Source organism: Dermacentor andersoni, chromosome 3, assembly GCF_023375885.2.
Source record: "Dermacentor andersoni chromosome 3, qqDerAnde1_hic_scaffold, whole genome shotgun sequence".
NCBI lineage: Eukaryota > Metazoa > Arthropoda > Arachnida > Ixodida > Ixodidae > Dermacentor > Dermacentor andersoni.
The window spans coordinates 57676965-57695793 of record NC_092816.1 but is presented as its reverse complement, the minus strand read 5'-3'; the positions used below and the strand labels follow the sequence as shown (position 1 = coordinate 57695793).

Below are 18829 nucleotides of genomic sequence, written 5' to 3'. Positions count from 1 at the left end.
GCAGGCCAAGGCCATCACCGAACAACTCGCCCAAGACCTGCATGCTCGACATGTGGATGCAGCGGAATACAAGCGGGAAGGCAGTGGTCGTTGCGGTGGCTACCAGCACTTCAACAACGGCAGCGAGTGTGCGATGCATGAGCGCCACAGACGCCGAGGAGGTTGCCATCACTCTGGCGATCTCCGAGGCTGAGTGTCGCACCGTGCTCAGTGACTCGAGGAACAATGTGTGCAACTTTGCCAAGGGGCGAGTATGCGCGCCGGCGGCCACCATCATCGGCAAGCTCCAGTTCCAAGACCGCAGCAACACCATCCGTATCAAGTGGTTCCCGGTGCACGCCGGCGAGTGTGCATCCTCACCGAACCATAATGAGACGGCCCACTCGGCGGCGCGAGCGCTTACCCTCCGCAGCCCCGAGAGGGACCATACCATGTGGTGGTTTGAAACCAAGGACCAAGCGACCAGTTATGGCGAAGTTACTAAGTGTTACCCGCATGTGTGGCCGGGTCACTCCTCGCCCCATCGAGGAGTGACCCGGCCACACATGCCACACACACACACACATGACTACACATGCTTCACCCAGAACTCTATCCAAGTGGTGTGTGCGGTGTTTGTGCAGTGGGTCCTGCGGAGCAATGGCACATCATGTGGGACTGTGTGAGGTTCCCGACGGCAGCTACCTCCAGGACATACCCGCCCGAACTTCAAAAGGCAGTGCAGTCTATAGACAAGGACATTCTACTATGGGCCGTCCAGCAGGCCCGGGGTGCGCTCGAAAAGCACAAGCCTCACGACCCACCGCAAACGGGCCGAACTGAGGTAGTGCAGAGTAGGGCATAACCCTGGGTCGATGCTTGGCCAGCGTCACGACGCGTTAAACCGTCAGTTGCTAGCATTTTAAAGAAGTTTTTTTATCCTATCCCATCCTATGGGTTGGAATGCATACCGCAGACATTGTCAGCTCCTGACTGGAAGCTTACCAGTATCATTGAAAAGGAAGGTGTACGATCAATGCATTTTACCGGTGCTGACATTGCAGACTGACAAAGAAGCTTGAGAACAAGTTAAGGACTGCGTGAAGAGCAATGGAACGAAGAATGCTAGGCGTAACATTAAGAGACAAAAAGAGAGCGGTTTGGATCAGAGAGCGAATGGGTATAGCCGATATTCTAATTGACATTAAGAGAAAAAAAATGGAGCTGGGCAGGTCGTGTATTGCGCAGGTTAGGTAACCGGTGCACCATTAGGGTTACAGAATGGGTGCCAAGCGAGTGGAAGCGCAGTCAAGGATGGCAGAAGACTAGCTGGGGCGATGAAGCTGGGATTTTCACGGGTGCTAGTTAGAATTGGTTGGCACAGGACAGGGGTAATTGGAGATCGCAGGAAGAAGCCTTCGTCCTGCAGTGGACCTAAAATAGGATGATGATGATGATGATGATGATGATGATGATGATGGTGATGACAGTCATGGCAATGGCAATGATGCCAGGTCTAGCATATGGAGACCGATTTTAATATCGATTTAGATATCTTACAAATACTTCCCAGCCTTTATACTCATTAATTACCACTTTCACGTGGAAGAAGCATATGGTAGAGCTTATACTCAAATATTTGTGTCAGTACCCCTTTAACTTTTCAGTGTTGACTATTTTTGGAGGTGACGCAGCCCCAGCAATGATATCTTTTTTTTCTCGGGTATTAAAAAACGAACACAGCAATTTTTGGTTATACAGAAAGGAAGAATGTGACGCAGATAATGGCAAGTGCACTCTTGGCATGTTTCTCACAATCCCATCTTTGTTTTGTATCCTACGTAGTTTTGTAGTGATGCACGTGCTTCATTGATAGCGCCGCCATGTCAGGGTAAAAAAAACACGAAGGAAACTTTACATAAATGTACGACAGATGGCAGAAATATGCAAGAGTCCTAGTCATGTGGTATGGTGCAACATTTGAGTGGAGAATTGACGCAGTAGCAACGGACACAGTCCAGGAGCTAAGCCTCTCCTCGGCACATCCACGCCCTCTAAGGGGTGCCTTCTAAACTGCACTAACAAAAATCCAGACTGAAAAAACCCAGAGAGATTAAAAAATATGGTTCAGGAAGTATACAACAGATGGTGGAACTACCTTGGAGCTCACCAACTTCGTGTTACTGTGCACATCCAACTGGAGAGAGTGGAGAACGTGCAAGACACAAAAGCGGGAACGTACTGGTATGTCAGTGAGACTGAGAGGATCAATACAGCCTGATTATAGGCCATCTACTCCTAGTAGTGCTCAGACGCCACATGTGAACACGGTGTGCTCATTCCATCCTTTTCGACGTGCAAGTTGTTTATGATCGGCTCACGATTATGAACCCTCATTTGTGGTGCATTTAATGAGCTATCAAGTGTGGACTCACGTTTTGTGATAATTCTGTTTCTAGTGCATTCTTCATTAGCCTCATTATCTCAAAAATCTGCTACACAGCTTTATGGCTGATGAGGCCCCTTTGACAGCCACGTCACACCAATTTCATAAAACTCATAACTACACTGCGAACTCATTACCACGGGCATGGCGCTCTTTGGCCATACTTGGCCCTTGCGCCATTAAACGCCACATATCATCATCATAAAAAAGAAGCAATACAATTGAATAAAAGAATGGTTCTAAAATTGAGCACCTTTGTGCCATATGTCTTTTTGCCTGCTGAATTATTTCAACCTTTGCTGTCTTACACAGGTTCACTTCTTTGTTTTATATATATAATTTCTCTTTCTTTCTTTCTTTATATGTACAGTGCTCACGAAATCAAACGCGTCAGTTTAGGGCTAAGTAATGCGCATACTTTCGTTTGAACCGGCTGCAGTTCATGTCACATCGACGTAATTTTGGCGCGTACGCTTACATCGGAGTCCTCGTCACGTTTGGTGACCAAATTCCTAGCGGCATGACATGGTGCTCTCGCGTACTTTGCACATACGTAGGGTTCTATTAAATGCTCCGTATCCTATTTCATTCCGTGAGCACTGTACCTCATTTTCCAAGACATTTAATGTCTGTAGCACTGGCTCTTCGACCTTCACTTAATTCCACGTGGACTTAAATTTCCGATGGCCAGTCCTTGCGCTGATGTGTTTTCAGTTACATTTACCCACTCACTCTATTTTCCTTGCTCTTTTTTTTCCTTCGTTGAAAAGGTTAGCATGCTGGGCTGGACGTACAAGGCCATCAACGAGAAGGTGTCCCCATTTGTTCTGCGGCGTCTTTGGCTCTATGACATGGCCCTGTACAGGCGGCGATGCCCGAAAATGGACTTCAGCGATCCAGGACATAAGCTCAGCACAGTGTGCGTCTGCCAGCTGGCCAGCTTGGGCAGGGCCCAGGAGTATGACCTGCGGGGTCGAAAGCAGCCTTACGTTTGCGCCTTTAACTACGTCTCGTTATGCTCGTCAAGCGCAAGTTGGAGGGACAAGCTGTTTCCCTGCGGCCCAGCAGGCAGCATTTGCCCAATGTTGGTGTGCCCCTCCATGGATGGCTATGCTTTGGAGTCCTCTCGTACTGACGGGCTCGTGACCTGCGTGTCGTATGTGCTCGAGCAGCATCTTGCTCGTGCCTGCCTTAGGGGACGTGAGACGATTGTACAGATGGCTGTCAAGATCAAGCAGGCATGCCGTGCCTTGCGATACGCCTACGGTAACCACGCACTGGCGGCGCGTGTGAGGTGGCCAAACTGCACAGTGACCAACGCCATCATCAACATGGCTGAACAGGGCTGGCCTGATTTGGCTTCCTGGCAGGTGAGGCTATAGTCATGTATTCTTTAGTGCAGGGGTTCGCTAAGGGGTGCACGCAGAGAAAGTTGTGTTTGGGAAGTCGGCATAGTAGTCAGCATACGGGTATATTGAATAAATAAATAAATAAAAGCCTTTTTGTCATAGTGGCTTATAACATTCTCCTGCTAAGTGAGCACAAGGTGGCATGTTTGATTCCCGTCTATGGCCAAGTTACTGTGGGGCTGAATGCAAGGACACTTATCCACCGAGCCATGGGTGCACATTGAAGGAACCCCGAAATGTCAGAGTGACTTTAAAGTTCTCCAATTCGCCATTTCTCATTGGCTCTATGAGTCAGACATCGAAGGAGCACTTTTTGGTGTATCTTCTACACCATTCTGTGTAGGTCACTCATACATCATTCTGCCGTGTCTTAGAGCTCTGTTTATGAAATGCTGAAATATGGGAGTACAGCTTGTGACAGTCCTCAGCACTGATGTAAGTCTCTACAGCTGCAAGTCAGTAACATCGATGTGGTTTGTTGACATTACTGTGTTTTTCTGTGACATCAGGCGAGAGCTCAAAACAGGATTTGAACCATACATCGGTGTGCGTTGTTGTACTATGATCTTTACACCGTTGATTTAGTATACGATGCAGATACTCCCATGTACAACATTTTACCGTGAAAGCACTTTGGAGCTTGAAACAAGGTTTGTTCTGTTCATTTTACTGCACAATTACTCACTCAGGGCGTCACCATCAGATGGGTCATCACTGTGCTGTAATTGTCGTGCATTTTCCTGCCATCGTCATTGTAGTTATCTTGTCATTATCATGTGCCATCATCATTGTAGTTGTCGCCATTGTGACATCTTTACATGTTGTTGTGTTGTCATGCCACCGTTGTCCTATTTTTGTTGTCATCATGTTGTGATTGTTGCAGAGAGTTAGGGTAGTTTTCACAACATTTGGGGGGGCCAGAGCTTTGCGCCAAGTTGGACGCATAGAGGTTAGCCAAAGCATCGCGTCATTCACCTCCATTTTGCATACCTGCCAGCTCTCCCAATTTTTCTGGGAAACTCCCAATTTGCAACCGATCCTCCCGTATCGACATGGCCATATGTCTCCCAAAAGGCTACCAGAATGCCACTGCAAAAAAGAAAAAGAAGAAGAAGAAAGCAAGAGGTGTGTCACGCCAGCACAGCCGCATTGTCATTGCTATTATGTGCTAAGTAGCTAGCCGAAATCAGATTAAAATCCAACTCATTTGCATGTAGGCAGTGTAGGCCTACGTCAGTTCATTTTAGTTTCAGCTTTAGTTTGTGACATGCGTTCAGGAAGGTGCATGAGGCAAAGGCCTAATTTTCTTTGCATAACAGCTGGTTCCCTTGAGTCAGCTTTGCTGCTTTAGTAGAGCTGTATTATGCAGAAAAGATTATTCGTGTGGAAAGGGGCCACTGTCACGGGACATAGTCACCATCATCATTAGCCTGTATTTATGTCCTCTGCAGGACAAAGGCCTTTCCAAGTGATGTCCAGTTACTCCTGTCTTGCGCTAGCTGATGCCAAGTTGTTCCTGCAAATTCTCTTAATTTCAGCACCTTACCTAATTTTCTGTCATCTTCGACTGAGCTTCCCTTCCCTTGGCACCCATTCTGTAACTCCAATAGTCCACCAGTTATCTGCCCTACACATTACATAGCCTAGCCAGCTCCATTCCTTTCTCTTAATGTCAACTAGGATATCGGCTATCCCCATTTGCTTGCTGATTCACGCTGCTCTCTTCCTTTCTCCTAATGTTATGCCTAACATTTTTCGTTCCATCGCTTTTTACGCAGACCTTAACTTTTCTCAAGCTTCTTTGTTAACCTCCAGGTTTCTGACCCATATGTTATCACTGGTAGAATGAAATCATTGTACACTTTTCTTTTTAACGACAGTGGTAACGTTCCAGTCAGGACTTGGTAATGCCTGCCGTATGTACCATGCAGACTACTGGACAAGTTGGACTATTGTCCGCTATCAGAACTCAAAGCCCAGTCAGTGCTCCCAAAAAACATCCATGCTGAAGACTTTACTTGCGTTATTAAGGTTCCTGCGGTCTACGGGGCTGCATGATAGGCTTTAAGAATGCCGCCTCCTACCGCTCTATGGTGTACACGGTTTGTTCAAGCTCATCTCTCTTTCTCTCTGTATCCCCCTTTCACTCTCTTTCTCTCTTTATCCCCCTTAACCCTTCCCCCTGTGCGGGGTAGCCAACCGGAACTACCTTTGGTTAACCTCTCTGCCTTTCTATGCATTCTCTCTCTCTCTCTCTCTCTGCCATATGTGCTCCAACCCATTTTTATTCTTCTGTAAATTTCCTTCTCATAATTAGGGTCCCCTGTGAGTAATTGACCTAGATAAACATACTCCTGCACATACTCTGGAGGCTGACTAGAGTTTTTGAATTCTTGTTTCCTTGCCAGGCTATTCAACAATACCTTTGTCTTCTGATTTTAATCTTCAACTTTCGCAGTTAAGGTCCTCAATAATTTGTTGCAATTCATCGCCAGTATTGCTAAACAGGACAATGTCATCTGCAAGCTGAAGGTTGGTGAGGTATTCACCGTTGATCTCACTCCTAAGCCTCCCTAGTCTAAGAGCTTGAATACTTCTTCTAAGCATGCTGTCAATGGCATTGTAGAGATTGTCTCTCTTTGCCTGACCATTCTTGTGATAAGTATTTTTCCACTTGTGGAGAATTCAGGTAGTTGTGGAGTCCAGATATTTTCCAAAATATTCACATATGCCTCCTGTGCGCCTTGATTCAAAATGCTTCTACATAGTATGTGTTCCTTAATTATTAACCTACACATGCGTCGTCACCGTTCAAAGTGCGAGGTCAGAGATGTCTAACTGTACTGGAAGCCATTCAGGCCTGTTTCCGACAATGCTGTTACTTGGAAGAAAGAGGCATTACAGTAGCTGGAATAAGAAAAAAGGAAATACAGTAGCTGCTGCTGCAGCCAAGTGACTGCATCAGCAGCTACTGTAATAAATATCAGCGCCACTTTGTTCCCAATCAGATTGTATAGTTAATTTGCCACAAGAACAGGAAGTACAAAGAGGAATTTTCCAACCCACATTAAGGCCAAATTGAATGGCCTGCCCCATAGTTCATCCCAACTAAATTTTGAGGCTATTGAAGAAAGTACCAGAGTGATCTGTGCGCAGAAGCTAATTGGTGTCTGTCCGTGTTTGCAGCATTTCTTTATTGTGCTGGCTAAAGTCACTGTATTTTGGAAAGCACCGCAGCTTTCTTTCTTTTTTTTTTTTTTTTTCCTTTTTGCCGATGCGCCATCAATTGGCCAGTCACTGTCACATGATCAATTCTTGCCATAAATGGTCCCCGCCATGCATGCCAGCCATCCATGAGGATATATTTTGTATTTTGAGTCATTTGGGACGTTAAATCTTTCTTGCAATTCAAGAAAGTAAATGCCCACTGATAAACTTTCAGGTGCAGCAACTGCTGAAAGTCTGGGAACTAAAGCACTTTTTGGGATACTACCTCAGCCCAGGATACTACCTCGTCCTAATTCTGTTCTGCTGAAGTACATTTGGCACTACCAAACAGGTGGAAAGATAGCAAGTGCGGGGACATGAAATTGCACTGGATAAAGCGTGAAAAATTCACTCATACCCGTGACACATGACCTTGCGAGGCAAGCATTTCTGCTGACAAATATTTAAAAGAAGCATCGCATTAAGAGGAAGCTTTAGCTCGGGCCCAACTCCGACGCGGCCTATTCAAATACATGTAAAACGCAAAAACGTTTTTATGAGATAACCCCTGGACAGACTTTAATGAAATTTGTTGCATTTGAAAGAGGAAGTTAAATTCTAGTGACTGTTGGAAGCGGAATTTCGATTTAGGGCTCGATTTTTCTTAAAACGATTTTCAAATATTTGACCGTTTGAAAAAAATAGAAGCGCGAAGTTTACAAATTCATAGCTCTGCATCAAGAGATGATATCATGGTTCTGTAAATGGCATCCATTAGATCATTCAAAGCGGACAAATTAAATATGTCATACGTGAATTTGTTACGTTGGTTACAAGGGTTTTGCAAAAGTTGTATTTCCCTATTATTAAATTTCTTATATTTCAAGTGTAACATATCAATTTTGTCCGCTTTAGATGTACTATTAGATACAATTCACAGAAGTGTATTATCATTTTTCTTTGTTGAGTTACAGAGTTGTAAACTTGATAGTTTCGTTTTCTGAAAATTTTCGATTTTCGCTAATTTTTAATAAAAAGTTGACGACCTAAGTCGAAAATTCGAAACCAACAGTCACTAGATTTTAAGTTTTTCTTTTAAATGCAACAAACCTCGTCAAATTTGGTGCAATGGTTGCCGAGAAAAACGAATTCTCTTTTTACATGTATTTAGATAGGAACACCCGAGCTAAAGCTTCCTCTTATGTGTTGTATAGCACTTAAGCGAAGTACTGCTTGTGCCATTCACCACAAGTTGCAGCTGACCTGATTTTTTTTTTCAAACATGACTTTTATGGCAGCGTTTTGTTTTCACTCTGATTTAAAGCAAGTTAAAACATTAGCCCCATAGTTCTCGTTACGCGTCTTTCCTGTACCAGACCCACGTGGGCTATTTCAAACCATTTGTCGTCAATCAATGTGAAGAGTTTCAAGTGCGAGCAAAGCATAACCAGAGCTGCAGTTTATAATGTTGCATAGCAGTGCTTGATTCCTAGTCAGCTAAAAGACCCTGTGCGACACAAGTATCCGGTTCGGTTCCATTTGTGAATTTTGCAGTGCCATCAGCAACAACTATTATTTATTCTTCACTGCTGCAAGTCCAAAAAACGCGAAAAGCTCTTTACACATTCTACGAGTAATCAACAAGTAACGTGGTCACGTTTTTGACAAGTATGAGATGCATGTCAGCGGCGACATATAAATGCTTTAAAAATTCACTCACAGCTGTACCCCACCCATGCCGAGACATTCCGCTAACAGACCAGGTGCCCTAAAGTGTGTGGTAATGTTTTCTTTGGGGGGCTGTGTCTTGCAAGGTTGTGAGACAAGAGGCCCATCGCACTGCAAAGGATTTGTAGCAACGGCCTTAACGAATTGGAACTCTGGACAGTGTCACCCTGGAGCCCCGTTGTGTGCATACTGCACATGCCGCAGTGGTATTGGACGAACGATAGGGCCAGGGTGATGTTGAGGATGCTTTTAGGTACGTGCAAGGCCGTTGGAGGGATTTGGTGCTGATTCGGCTAAGAGAAAGAAGACTAAATTGTAACAGCATTGTAACTTTTTACTTGTAGTCTTTTTATGTCTGTGTAAATAGTTTCCATTCTGTCGCTTGTCTATTCTATCTTAATAAACAGTTAACCGCTTGCAATCAGCTTCATAGTCTTGCCTACTGTAATGTGACGTCACAACATCCACAACACCTTCAAGTTTCCCTCACCGACATCGAGGCAAACGTTGCTCCATCACGCTTTCAGACTAAGAGCTGGCGTACTTACCCGCCATGGTTGCTCAGTGGCTATGGTGTTAGGCTGCTGAGCACGAGGTCGCGGGATCGAATCCCGGCCACGGCAGCCGCATTTCGATGGGGGCGAAATGCGAAAACGCCCGTGTACTTAGATTTAGGTGCACGTTAAAGAACCCCAGGTGGTCGAAATTTCCGGAGTCCTCCACTACGGCGTGCCTCATAATCAGAAAGTGGTTTTGGCACGTAAAACCCCATAATTTAATATTTTTTTTGGCGTACTTACGCATCCGCAGGTGATAACCCCTGGCTCGGACAGCACGTATATATTCATGAATCATTCGCAATGATGTTGTTGAAAGTTCAGCGCTCGTCCTTATCGACTTGTTTCCGTCCTTGCCCTTTTGCGCTGCTGCCTTTTCAAATACGTAGGAATGCACCCAATTTGCTACGTTAGATCAATCGAGCTTGGTAAAAAAGCTTTGTGTCAGAAAAATTGTATTGGAGCTCACCGACTGCTTCAAAATATCTGTACATAACCAAAACTTCCTTCTTGCTTCTTATGGTGCAGGCCTTCGAAACTGCTATACAGATCAGTGCACAGTGGCTATTCGTATTACTGCAAATGGCAGTTGTGAGCTAGAAAAGGGTCCGATCATGCTTGTTCATTAATTCATCATGCTTTCATTCTGTCATGGTACAGCATGACATGAAAAGAAAAGGGTATACTGCCAGTGATTGAACTGCAAATCTCGTGTTTTCAAGCGACGTTTAATCTCTGCGTGACGGCAGAGATTACGTTGATAAAAAAATTGACTCGCCATCCCGACCCTGCGAATGTGGAAGTCCAGCAAAGCTGTTGATAACCACCACTACAACGGCTAAGGGGGGTATGCTATGTTTTATTGCTTTAGAGTAATGGTAATCTAGACAGCATGACGCCGCTCATAGCGGTGCTGCAACAACATTGAAATCAGTTGCTAGAATGGCTATTTTATATACGAAAGGCTAGGGACGCCACTCCCGACGTCGCAAGCTGCCGACACCTTGCGCAGCAGTAATCTTTACCGGGAAGCGTATACAGGGAGTGTTACGTGCTTCGCATTGTAATCAGGAGGGCCTTATCATCAATTATGTGGTTTGGATTATTGTTCCATGCTTGTTGTCTTTTGAAACGTATACTGTTCTGTATGTCGTGTGTGTGACTCCAAAGAATGCATGCACTGTTCGCTTTGCTGAGTGCTTGTAGCCTCTGCCTTATGGGGGTATGAGCAATTGCATTTTTTGCTTGCTTACAGGGGCATGAGCCATTGCAGATGATAATTTCTGCTAATGGAAGGACATGAAAAATGCCAACCACTGAAAGTCTAACAGCTTTGCTGTAACATGGGACCCAGTGATTTTGTTTGATTTTCCCTTAAGAGTGGCACTTGTAATGAGGGATTGGCCAAGAATCACATGGTACTTGGCAAAGGTTACCTTGTTGAGGGCTTGCTAACCAGGCATGTCTTGCATACCTTGGTTGCAAATCAATGGTGCTGTGGGCATGTCTTTTGCTGCATGCATCTTCAAATTCATATGGACCACGTGTTTCAAGGAGGTCTTCTCTTGGCATTGGGGTTTTTTCAGTGCTTTCTGGGATTGGTGGGGAACAGTGGGGGGTCTTTCAAATTTACGTCTGGTTTTGAGTGTGTAGTTAGTTGTTGGGGTATTATACTTGTTTACATTCATTTATGGAGAATCAAATTCACTGGAGTCTCGCCATTTTCATATTTTCTTTATCGCTATGTTTTCTTTATCGCTATTATATAGCATGTAGCCTTACATTCCTAATTAAGGCATTTGAGTAGATCGTGAAATTCAGCAATGTGCATGCACCTTCATGTGCGGCAGCTGTCTCGCCTGTGATAAATATTTTAAATTGAAGTCGACCAGGCGTGGCTGTTAGATGAGCTCACTGTGAGCAAGAGTTCTAAGCTGGTCCAGTTTGGTTAATTTCAACATGGCACACAGTGCAGACGACAGTACAAGTGATAAGGACGGGACATCTGTGACGCCTCTCTTATATACTGAAAGGCTGACTTAAAAAATCTGTTGATATTCAGTGCATATGTCTTATCACTTGTCTCGTCATCTGCGCTGTTTGCCGTAGTGATCAGTGTGAGCACCGTTGTTTTACAGGCTTATGTGCTCAAGACTGTTTTCTCTACGAGGTTTTAGCTGTTAATACTATTGTTCTCGCCAACAGGCTGACCTTGACCCAATAGGCCTGCAGTGGAGAGAGGTGATATCCAAGTGTGCTGCATTGCTGAAAAAGTATGGAACGCTGGATGCTATTGTTGACGAGGCGAGGATTCGGTGGAGGCGTTCCCTGCTGTCCAACATCGAAGCTGTGCTTGGACGCAATGGCACGACGACTGTTACGAGGCTCAACCTTACAGACTGCGATGTAATCGGCTGCGACAATACACGCCAGGACATGGCTGCGGCTGCATTTGTGTCGCCTTCCGGTGTCCTAGTGACATGGCAACTTCTTGGCAAGGGTTCCTACTGAGCATGCATGAGGGCAACATGCACACATGCACATGAGCATCTCAACAAAGAAGTGGTTAACGTTAAGAAAAGCTTTAGCTCAAGGCCAACTCGAATTTCACTATTCACATACATGTAATACGCAGAAATGCTCCCATTGGACAGCCTATAGATAGATTTGAAGGAAATTTGTTGCATTTGAGAAACAGCGTTAAATTCTAGAAACTGTAGAAACCCTCGAATTTTTTTCGAAAATTGCCAAAGATCGGTAGGTTTCAAAACAATAGAAGCGTGAAGTTTCCAAATCTGTAACTCCGCACCAAAGACAGACAGCTCAGTTCTGTAATCTGCATCTCTTAAAACATGTAAAGTGGACAAATGTTATATATATTTATACATTTACAGGTAATCTGATATTAATAAAATGCTTACGAGGATGCTGCATCAGTCCTAGTCACAAATTATTAGCATGCATATTACACAGTGGTGTATAGTGTAATAATATTGTCCTCTGTAGATGTCTCTGTAGGTGCAATTTACAGAATTGTGAGGTAATTTATTATTGCTGAGTTAGGGTTGCTAACTTAATTTGTTCTTTAAAATGAGCAATGTTCATTAAGCTTTGTAAAAAAGCGATGGTCTATATAAATATTTACTTGCTACAGCAGGTGAATTATTACTTTAAATGCAACTAACTTCATCAAAATCTGTACAGTGGCTGTCAGAAAAAATGATTTCTCCATTCCCATGTATTGAGATAGGAACCTCCGAGCTGAAGCTTCCGCGTAGAGGAAGTCGAGCAAACTCTGATTTACCTATGTTCAAGTGCATGTAAAACTGAGAAAAAGTCTTATTAAGCTGGCATGGAAGTGATCTTAATTATAATTGCTGCATTTAGTAGAAATGTAATTACATCAAACTGAATCTTAATTTAGACCTTCAATATTCTTAAAAATTGCAAAAGATTGGTAATATAAAAAATTTACAGTCCCGGTAATTCAGCTATGAAAGCAGTTCCATCACAGTTCTGTAAACTATCAATTACAGTATCTAAAGCATAGAGATGTGATATAGTATACAGTTTAATTGCTTCCACAAAATTGTTACATTGTTTACGCTGGTTTTGTCTTGGTAATTTAATAGTTGCTGGTAATATTTCAATGTGATACATACTATATAGAATTTGTGCGTTTTGGAATTCATAATCAGCACAGTTTTCAGTTTTGTGTAATTTGTTTTGCTGCAGAGTTGCAGAGCTGTAAATTTTGATGCTCCATACTTTCTGACATTTTCTGACATTTGGCAATTTTTATGGAAACATTGAAGGCCTACGAACAGCCTCCTCCCAACAGTCAGTATATTCTAACTTTCACTTATAAATGTAGGAAACCCCACCAAAACTTGTTCATTGCGTAGCGAGCTAAAATGATTTACCGTTCTTGCACACTTAGATAGAAAGAAGCTTTAACTGAAGCTTCCACTTAAGAGCAAGCTTTACCTCAGGAGCTCCTATCTAAATACATGGGAATAGAACAATCTTTGGTTGCCATTCACTGCACCAATCTTGATGAAGTTTGTTGCAATTAAAAAGAGCAAAAATTAGCAACTGTGGAAAGCAGATTTTCTTATTTAGGCCTTCAATTTTTGAAGAAAGATTGTTGAAAATTGCGAGATCTCAAGAAATTCAAGTACCAAGTTTTCAGCTCTGTAATTGGGTAATAAAAAGCAGTATCACAATTCGGCAAACCGCACTTAAAGGAAGGAACCCTGAAATACTTTTTGAACATAGTAAGAAAATCTTGCCGATCTGTTCACAAGGCTCCTGTGAACATGCGAGTCAAATATTATTGCACTGCCTGCCGCAGGGAACACTTTATGTTGTGTCAAAAGCACTCTAAAATCGCCTGCTCTCGCTTCTGCAATGTCATCATACAGCATCATCACAAGCAGCTCGACCTACAACAGCTATTGACTGACTTCGTGATTGCGAGAACATTCTCAGTAACACAGTTATTGCTCATTTGAGTTAAATAATTGAAACATATGTATGTCTGCCATCTCAAAAAGTCTGTAAAAGGATTTCGTTTTTGCGCTGCCGGTCTAAGCACGACAACTGTGCTTTGCTACATGTGGCCACCGAGAAGAAAAGCATAGAGTAGATACCTCAGTCATTCCAGGGTGTTACCATGAGCCGTCCCATATTCTGTCTTTGGGCAGGGCTAGCGGGGCATTGCTCCCTTATGCCCCATTGCTGTCTGCCCCGTATAGCTTCCAGCACACTAGTGTAAATGAAAGGAGAGAGAAAGCCACTGATCGGCCCAATAACTTCCTCTGTGCTTGACCGATTAAAAAAAAAACCTTGTGGCAGGAGATTCATGAGGTGACATAAGTTAATTATGATATCATTCTATAATCAGTTAGAGTAGTGTTTCAGGGCCCATTTAGTAATACGTATATAGTGGACAAGGTTGATGTATTATACACCAATCTTAAGTATACTGCTCAGTTGTGAGCAAGTCTTTTGCAGTATCCTTATAAACGTTGTAACAATTCATGTAAGCTTTAAATTCATATTTGAAGTTACTGATTTTTGGCAATTTTCGTTAAATAATATGAGGTCCTAAATCAAAACTCCAGTTATCAGAAATGGTTACATGTAACTTTTTCTCTGAAATGCAACAAATTTCTTTCGAGGTGGTCCAACATTTGTCTAACCCCTGTGACTGCAATGACATCCACTGGATTTGCTATGGACAACCACTTCCAGGACATAAATATCCTAGGGACATGTCAGATGGTTCTTGCAGGCATCCTTCGCACAATCGTTTGGCCTCACTTTTTGTGTCTTGCGGATATTTCTTGCATGTCCGTGAGGAACATCACGGGGACATGCCGCGCACATTCTACAGGCATGTCGGGGCCTTTTGCACAGCGTTTGCTATAGTGCCCTCAGCGCACACTGTGCGACAGATGTGATGGGCAGAACACCCATGCATCAAGAACAGATACATTGCATGGACACGTTATGCATGCATGCATACATGTGGAAGTGCGTTATACTCCTCATTCTTCTAGGCCTCTCACCAAGCACAAGTAGCTTATTAAGCTGACTGAAGTGTTCAATGTGTATTGTGTCAGAAAATTCTCAAAGTGTGAAGTACACACATACATGATAGCTTCAGATTGTAATTTGATTTTAAGAGAAAACATAATTCTCTTATGAAGAAACTCAGAACTTTTTGGAGGACAGTCTGTTAATATGTACTCCGAGAAAGGTTTATGTGCAGTATCCTTGGGACATTTGTGGTGGGATATTCTAAAAATGAATGTGCAATATTCTTGGGACGTCCTTAGAAGGATATTCAAAAATGGATGTCTGGTGGATGTCCGCTTTGTCTCCAAAACGATGCACAGACATTGGGACATGATTTGGATGTCCTATGGACAAAGTGTTTTCACTGGGCCGTGAGCATGTCTGCGTTTTACGTGTGATTTAGGTTGTCTAACATATTAACCCTTCACGAATACCTGGTTACTGGACACATAAATGGCAGTAATGATGCTGGTACTGACACCTTCGGATGTTTTGTCCAACGACAACATGTTAGAAAAGTTTTTGTTACGTGGATGTTCTCGCTGATGCAAAATGAAAAGAGAACATGATTGTGTTGCTGCCAGCACTTTACACCAGTAGCTAAGCAGGATATGGTTGGCCACTGCAGTAGTAGCTTTTGTTAAAGTCTCTGCCACAAGGTGGCACTACCAATGTGGCTGCTTACATCTATGACTCCAGCAACCCATAGATGGCAATAATGCATGCAGGACAATTGAAAACTCTCTAATACCTTCTCAGCCAAAAGCACGTGCAAAAAAAAAGCAGTTTGCAAGCAAGCTTCACACCAGCATTGTTGTTGGGTAGGTTGGCAAGACACTGCGCGCTCATGTGTGGCAGTGTAACATGTCTACTCATTGAGGAATTCCCTTCGGTGCAACGAGACATTATGCTGGTGTAACATTGTTCTAAAGCGAAGCACCTCCAAGGGTCATTTCAGCATGCAGTCCTAGCTGTATGTATATCTTTTTTAAAGCATACCAGAGGCTAATGTTCCTCTCATGTATGAAGTGAGGATGGTGTCCATTTTCGGACTTGATGTTTTTGTTGTTGTTGCTACAGTTGTGTTTTGAGGTCTTTGTTCTTTTAAAGCTAGGGTGGCTTTGCTTGCAGGCGTAGCAACACATGAAACTAGTAAGTTCCATACTTGCATGAATATGCGAGTTCAACATGAATGACAGATCTTTTAATATTAAAAGGCCTTTTTCTGTCCGAAATTAAGGAGTGTTAAATGTTCTAAAGGTGAAAGTTCATACTTGACAAAAAATATTTTCCTGCTTCTCCAGTATGTCTAAATGTAAATGCTTTATTTTTCATGCAGCTACAGGCTCACCTTGTGCAGAGAAAGATTGAATATGGTTGACTCTGCTGCATGTGACGTGTTTGCGCGACAGATTGTAGTCTCGAAACAACAGTCCTCCTATGTAGTACCGTTGCTTACAGTAGTTTTTGGAACAGGTCTCATGGAATAAGGGCCACCTCATTATTCCATGGCAGCCTTGGCACTTGCTGAGCAAAGATTTGTTAACACACAAATGTGCAGCTAATTTTACTGTCTGCTGGTAACCACTGGCACTTTTCTTGCTGGTGAGCTTTTTGCACATAGGCTTGCACTGCAAAAAGTTGATGCCTGTGCCACATCTGTGGCGTTTGCATTTGCAGCGTTGGCTTGATACCAGCGTACAGGCAGACTTCATTGATGCATCTTACGTCTTTTGCAATATGGTTGCTGCGCAAATTACAAATATGTCGGTTTTGTAGCACACGGTCTCACCCTCATTGAAATCGCTGGTCTTTATTGCCAGCTAAAAAAAAGTGCAGGCTAGGTGTTTTTATTGTTGGCCACACGTTCATGTGCTGCTATTCGCAGCTTGTAAATATTGTACAGCCTACAGCAGAGGCGGTGCATAATGTCTCAAATGTGTGGCCTGTACTGATAGTTTTCTTTGTTTTGTTTTTTTTTCGTGTGTGGTAATAGTTTTGCAAAGTGCAGCATGTTCTGGGTGCAGAGGCCTCTCGGCACAGACATGCACAGTATTTCACTTAGAAAGTTGTACTGTTATTGAATGCTTACCAATGTTATATTGATGCGAAAGCGTCAAATGGGTCATTGAGTGAGAAATGACCGCTCAGCGGCGTTAATTGACATTAATGATGTTGCATTCACAACTCACAAGTGCCTAGGTGTCCTCGGATTGTTTTATTGCATGTCATGTCACATCATTGATATTTTCATGCTCTCTCCACCACACCTTGCGATAACGCCAGGCATGGCTGGACTAACGGTGTTCTTGGGCTCTCAAGATTCTGCAATTTTACTGAAGGGGAACTTGCCTGAGATTGTTGTCATTCGTTGTTGCTCTGCATCATCTAGAAAGCCTCTGTGCAGCAATTTTAGAACATGGACAAATCCGTGCTTGAGAAAGCTACACAGATTACTATGTCAGCGTTTTCTGGTGGTTCTTGCTTTGCTTTGACTTTTGTTTACAAAACTTGGTCATTTGTGTGTAAACACCCCTTTGTTATTTATCTTTTCAACTAAACAAAGGAATGGTATGAGAGCCAGGCACCTGGCACCACTAAAGATCAATGTTGAGCATGAGTGGGTGACAGAAAACATTGAAGTCTCTAGATTCATTGCGAGTGTCTATGTGCTGCTGGGGAGAGGGAGGGGCACAGTTTGAGGTTTTTCCATGTTGACTATCTAAGTGCTTAGTAAGGCACCCGATACCCACTGTGGTGGCTTAGTGGTTATGACGTTGCGCTGCGAAACACGAGGTTGCGAGATCATATCCTGGCCGCTGCATTTTGATGGGGGCGAAATGTATAAGTGCCCATGTACCATGCCTTGGGTGGTCAAAATTAATCAGGAGTCCCCCACTACAACATGCCTCACATTTAGATTGTGGTTTTGGCACGTAAATCCCAAGAATTAAATTTTCTTTTTAGTAAGGCATCTTATCTTTTCATCAACAGTAGTGTCTTGAGTCCAACTCCATCTGTGCTGTCCACAAAAGGAGCCAAGCTACTCTCTTTTTTCACAGAGTCATGCTTTCAAGTTTCTGAAAATGCTTCATTTTTACTGGTGTGGACCTGCTTTACTTTTGTGTGGGTTGTGTGGGCATTTTTTTTTTTTTCATCTTTTTTTCTTTGTGTTGCAGCTGATAGGACTTGGACAAGTGAAGACAACTCGGGGGCAATCTTTCAAATTAAGTGTTTATTAGGAACACAATCTTTGTCTCTAACAAGACTGGTTGCCATGCCTGCCATTTCCGATTAAATTTAAAAGTGGACAACAATAATTGACTAAGAGATTTGATGGTCAAATTTGATTCTTCTTCCATCTTTAGCTGAAAGGTGTCCCTCTTTGCCACTTCTTGTCCATCTCCTTTAGTGCTGTATACGAAGAAGTTGCACTGCTATCCCTGTATTTCCACAGGTCCAATGCTGTGAGGATAATTCTGTGCAAGCTTTCACATCAGCGCGACTGTGCCACAGATCGTTTGACTAGATTCAGTGTGTAAATTCTACGTTGGCGCATATGTGAGTTGATGCATGTTTCAGATTCCTGCATAGCTTGATTTGTAGTAGCTTGTTTCCAGTAGGTTGTTAAACTGGGTGCCACAGAGCCCAGGTCACTGGTTTGTATGTGCCATGGTTAACTGGCCATGTTTATAACATTTTCATGACTGAGATTTCAAACTAGCATGAGAGCTTAATGTGATATGATGGGCTACTGCTGACCGTATGGATTGTTTATTCAGTAACAAATCATTCCAAGCCAAAAACAAAGGAAATGGTGCAGTTTTTATACGACTAGTTGCCTAAGAATGTTTCCCTATTTTTGTACCAATAAAGTAGTCAACATTTGAGTTGTTCCACTTGCATGTTGGCTCATTTGT

The 18829-nt window shown here is 43.2% G+C and overlaps 1 protein-coding gene across 1 annotated transcript in view; it reads left to right on the top strand.

Annotated features, from left to right (window-relative positions):
• LOC126547430 (uncharacterized) overlaps positions 1-18799 on the top strand; it is a 33751-nt gene extending 14952 nt beyond the window's left edge. Inside the window, exons 3-4 of the mRNA XM_050195434.3 lie at positions 3196-3795; positions 11532-18799. Coding sequence (XP_050051391.1) covers positions 3196-3795; positions 11532-11837 — 906 coding nt within the window. The 3' untranslated portion in view covers positions 11838-18799. The remainder of the gene's footprint in view (positions 1-3195; positions 3796-11531) is intronic.
• The last annotated feature ends 30 nt before the right edge of the window (positions 18800-18829 follow it).